The sequence below is a fragment of the Gymnoscopelus microlampas genome (genome assembly GCF_963454915.1).
Source record: "Gymnoscopelus microlampas genome assembly, chromosome: 24".
NCBI classification, from domain to species: domain Eukaryota; kingdom Metazoa; phylum Chordata; class Actinopteri; order Myctophiformes; family Myctophidae; genus Gymnoscopelus; species Gymnoscopelus microlampas.
The window spans coordinates 299,880-304,879 of NC_139961.1; the positions used below are offsets into that span (position 1 = coordinate 299,880).

At 45.0% G+C, this 5,000-nt stretch overlaps 2 protein-coding genes across 2 annotated transcripts in view; one reads left to right on the forward strand and one right to left on the reverse strand.

The window, feature by feature from the left end:
* LOC311041025 (target of Nesh-SH3-like) overlaps positions 1–5,000 on the forward strand; it is a gene marked incomplete at its 5' end in the record, with an annotated part of 759,687 nt that overhangs the window by 298,152 nt on the left and 456,535 nt on the right. The gene's annotated exons all lie outside the window — the stretch shown is intronic.
* xdh (xanthine dehydrogenase) overlaps positions 1–5,000 on the reverse strand; it is a gene marked incomplete at its 5' end in the record, with an annotated part of 71,530 nt that overhangs the window by 49,895 nt on the left and 16,635 nt on the right. Inside the window, 5 exons of the mRNA XM_084051400.1 lie at positions 127–289; positions 841–1,025; positions 2,580–2,689; positions 3,086–3,179; positions 4,836–4,987. Coding sequence (XP_083907526.1) covers positions 127–289; positions 841–1,025; positions 2,580–2,689; positions 3,086–3,179; positions 4,836–4,987 — 704 coding nt within the window. The remainder of the gene's footprint in view (positions 1–126; positions 290–840; positions 1,026–2,579; positions 2,690–3,085; positions 3,180–4,835; positions 4,988–5,000) is intronic.

Genomic DNA, 5,000 nt, shown 5'->3' on the forward strand with positions numbered 1-5,000 from the left:
AGACAGACAGACAGACAGACAGACAGACAGACAGACAGACAGGCAGACAGGCAGACAGGCAGGCAGACAGACAGACAGACAGACAGACAGACAGACAGACAGACAGACAGACAGACAGACAGGTACCTGCTCTGCTAGCTGGTGGAGGACAGACAGGTAGAACTTGTAGAACAGGCTGAGGGTCAAAGTTCGCCTGTAGGTCGCCATGCCTCCCGGCACCGTGGGGTCGAGGGTCATCTCCTCGGCCAATGAGGAGCAAGCTTCCTGCAGAAGCTCCTCCCCCCAGTGTCTGTAACGTTTGAACACAGTGCTTCAGATTAGTATTGAGGGGACGCAGGGGTGGCCATAGCTGAGTGGTTAGTGAGCCCGCCTAGGGAGCCAGAGGCCCTGGTTGCCCCAGGTTCGATTCCAGGCCAGGTCAGCATATGTGTCGATGAAATGAAATTTGTCCCTGAGCAAGACTCTTAACCCCTAATTGCTCACAGGTTCTCATTGGAAACAGGAATTATCCTAAAGTAATTCCTAGGAATTAGCTAGGAATTAGCTACGGTCCTGGTCTTCAAGATACACCACAACATTGGGATCCCCCTGTATTTGTCAAAATACTTCCAAAATGTAAATCAAGTCCATGATCATAACACCAGAGGCAGCTCCACAAATCATGTTCAACCCAGATTTGGCACAACAAAGGGAATGAACTTGTTCTCATGCTATTCATCAAAAATGTGGAACGCCCTACCACTGGCGAAACTTGTTATTGTGTGTGTGTGTGTGTGTGTGTGTGTGCGTGCGTGCGTGCGTGTGTGCGTGTGTGCGTGTGTGTGTGTGTGTGTGTTGTACCTCCCCAGCAGTCTCCTGGTTGTCTTGGTAACCATCACCGTGGTGGGGGCCATGCCTCCATAGCTCAGCCGGAGGTCCTGGACCACTGAGGTTCCCTCAGCGAACGTCACGCTCATGCCCGACGTCACGATGCTGATGTCATCCTCTCTGCGAGGGGACACCTTATAGGCCCTGAAGTACTGGCCCTGAAACGGTTAAAAAAAATACCCCTTTATGTCCTACCAGGACCTCTAGTACTGATGGTTTTATGTCCTACCAGGACCTTTAGTCCATAGAGTATAAAGGTAAGGGTTCATTTGGTTGAACCCTGTGAAGTCTGGGCAGTCGTTGTGCAGCAACATTATGTATTGATTTCATTGATGATAAAGATCTGCAGGAATCACTGCTTTAATTTCATTTTCTAATATGTATTTATATATATAATTAACCTCTACATTTATAGCAACCATTCGGAAGAGGTGCAAACAATGATTGTGTTTCCCTTTTCCTTGTTTTTATATGTGCATGAACTAGGCTATCTCTCAGATTGTGTCCTCTTCTATACACTATTAGAGGTGGATCTTTTACATCTGTTGATATGGTAGGGTCTGAGGATAGTATGTGCCAATGTTTTTTAATTATGGGCCCCAATGTATAGCTGTTGTACTGAACATGATCGAATGTTTCTTTTTTAACAGTTCATTTCTTGTTTTTGAGACATTTGGTACGCTTCTTCAACACATTCAATAGGATAACCTCGCTCTATAAACCTCTGTTTCATGTCAAGTGATTTAGCCATAACATCTTCAGTGGTGTGACAGATCCGTCTAAGTCTGAAAAATTGGCTTCGTGGTAAGCCTCGTTTTGAGGGGTACGGGATGATAACTATTGGCCATTAGTAAGGTGTTTCGATCTGTATCTTTTCTATACAAAGTGGTACATAGTGAACCAGCCTTCTTCTCAACCCACATGTCTAGGAAATGGACTCTGTCTCTCGCATATTCAGCTGTAAACTTCAGATTTGGGTCTTTCTCATTGAGCAGAGTAACAAACTCACTCACTTCAGTTACAGTACCTACAAACAGACAGTAGATGTCATCAATGTAACGATACCATTTGATAACCTTGTTAATGAAAGGGTTCTCTGTGGCATTATACACAAACTTTTCTTCAAATAGACCAACATATAAATTGGCATAGCTTGGAGCTACCGTACTGCCCATTGAACAACCATTGACCTGGAGATAATAGTCTTCTTCAAACTTAATACAAATTCTGCTAACTGCAGGATGAATTCATTAGGTGGCATATCATTTGTTTGACGATATTTTCTTAGGAAATATGCCAAAAATGATAGACCCCCTTGATGGGGGATGCTGGTGTACAGACTTTCTACATCTAGTGTCAACAGGAGACAATTAGTACACACGTTTATCTCTGAGATCTTGTTCATGAAATCTATGTAGCACTAAGAGCACAAAGTGATCAGTATTGTAAGACACTATTGAGGAAGGTCCAGACGGATCGAAACGTTTGTCATTTAATAAAAAAAGTGAGTTGCCACAGCAAGATACAGTGTGCGGGACTTATTGTTTGATTCAGATGATCTACTATCCAACGCACCTGAAATAAGTAACAGTGGATGTGCGGTTATTCTCTCTACATTGATATATGAATAGTTACCTTGCCGCTGTAAGGAACCAGAATAGTAATTATCATAATTAATATTCATGTCATTATTATCATATGTGAATAATTACCTTGTTGCTGTAAGGAATCAGAATATTGATGAGAATCTCTTCAGGTTTCAGGACCGTTTTCCTGTAAGACGTGAAGAAACGCTCGTCCATGTCCACTGTACGACACGCTCCTACACACACACGCACACACGCACACACACGCACGCACGCACGCACGCACGCAGACACACAGACACACACACAGACGCACATGCACAGACACAGACACAGACACAGACACACACACACACACACACACACACACACACACACACACACACACACACACACACACACACACACACACACACACACAGATAGGTTGATGTTTAGAGCAGTTCAAGGTTCAAGCTGTCTTTCATAATGTCTGTGTGTCTGTGTGTGCATGTGCATGTGCATGTGCATGTGCATGTGCATGTGCATGTGCATGTGCGTGTGCGTGTGCGTGTGTGTGTGTGTGTGTGTGTGTGTGTGTGTGTGTGCGTGCGTGCGTGCGTGCGTGCGTGCGTGCATGTGTGTGTGTGTACCTGTATCCATTAGTGTAACCTTGCAGCCGGCTGCCATGAAAACAGGGTTGAGGTCAGAGATAGGACTGGCTGTCATTATGTTACCACCTACACACTGACATAAACACAACAAACACCAATGTAATGAAATGACGGATCTGTTTAATTTTTCATATTCCATCCCGATTGGCTAAGATTGATATCTACAGTTTGAAGGAGTGGCCCATTTAGAACAAAATGCCACAAATCATGAACGCAGCGTCCGACTGCAGTCAAACTTTGCACACACATTCACACTACGTTGAGGAACAAATGCTACCCTTTTAACATTGGCCTGTTATAGCGCCACCAGCAGGTCTAATTTATTAAAACATTAAAGGTTCTGGACACGCATGAGGAGTATTGCGAATTTGTACTTCCGTGTACTGTCTTACTAAATAAAGTACATCAGTCTGGTGTATGTTCCGTCCAGACGATCCCGTAGCTCCTTATTCATTGTCCATGTTTCGGCACCATACAAAAAGGATACTTTCCACACAGGCTCTGAAAAGGTTGATCTTGGTAGCTCTTGAGATGTCTGACTGCCATATTTGATGTAGCTTATTGCAAGCACTCCAGGCCTGACCTTTCCTAGTCAGGAAGTCCTTGTTTCTGCTACTGACTACATACGATCCAAGGTACTTGAATTCCTCAGTTTCTTTGATTCAGAAGCAGGCATTCTGTCTTTTTGGCGTTCAGCAAAAGGCCCACTTTGGCTGCTGACAGTTCTAGTGATGTTAAAGGCTCCTGAGCAGAGGATATGTGTTCAGCTATCAGTGCGACGTCATCCGCGTAGTCACGGTCAGTCAGCCACTGACGACTTTGACGGACCACATCTTCTGCCTATTGTGAGACCTTTGGAGGCGATGGTGTCTAAGGCTTGCCTGAGGACGTAGTCAACGACGATGACAAAGAGAAAAGGAGCAAGTGTGTCACCCTGAAGGATGCCTGTGGTTGTCTGGAATTCCTTTTGTTGGTCCGTCAATGCTCTGCACAAAGCAGACAGGGTTCTCATACATCACTGCTATTGCTTTCACCATTTCTGCTGGTAATCCATAGTTGAGCAGTATATATGCATCATAGCTTTCCTGTCCACACTATCGAATGCTTTACAAAAATCCACAAAAAATGATGGAAGCTTTCTTCTTTGATACCCGAATTTCTTCGACGATTCTCCTTAGAGCAAAAGGATCTGTGGTAGAGTTGATCTTTTCCTACGGAAACCGTTTTGGTTCCTACGGAGAACCGGGTCAATATGAGGTGTTATCCGGTTAAGCAGAAGAGAGTTGTAGATTTTGGAAGCAATGGTTGACAGGCATATATACCTCTGTAGTTCCCAGGCTGCTGGAGGTCGCCTTTCTTGGGTAAAGGTATGAGGCTGGATGTGGAGAAGGCGGTGGGTTTGTTGCCCTTGCCGTGTTTCCTTGCAGAACATGAGGAGCTCTTCATGAAATAGTTATAATATATTATTTCGTGTTATTTAGTTATATTGTGTGTGTGTGTGTGTGTGTGTGTGTGTGTGTGTGTGTGTGTGTGTGTGTGTGTGTGTGTGTGTGTGTGCATGTAATGTAATGTCTATGCAGTGTGTACTTACAGCTACGTTGCGTATCTGCAGACCAGCGAACCATCTCAGCTGTGTGTGTGTGTGTGTGTGTGTGTGTGTGTGTGTGTGTGTGTGTGTGTGTGTGTGTGTGTGTGCATGTAATGTATTGTCTATGCAGTGTGTACTTACAGCTACGTTGCGTATCTGCAGACCAGCGAACCATCTCAGCTGCTCCAGGACGGAGCGGAAAACCTCCGTCTGATGGAAGGGGCGGAGCTTCACCTCCTGCCTTAGCACCTCCCCCAGCAGGGATAGGCTGACGGACGAACCAATCACCAGCCCTGACCCCCACAC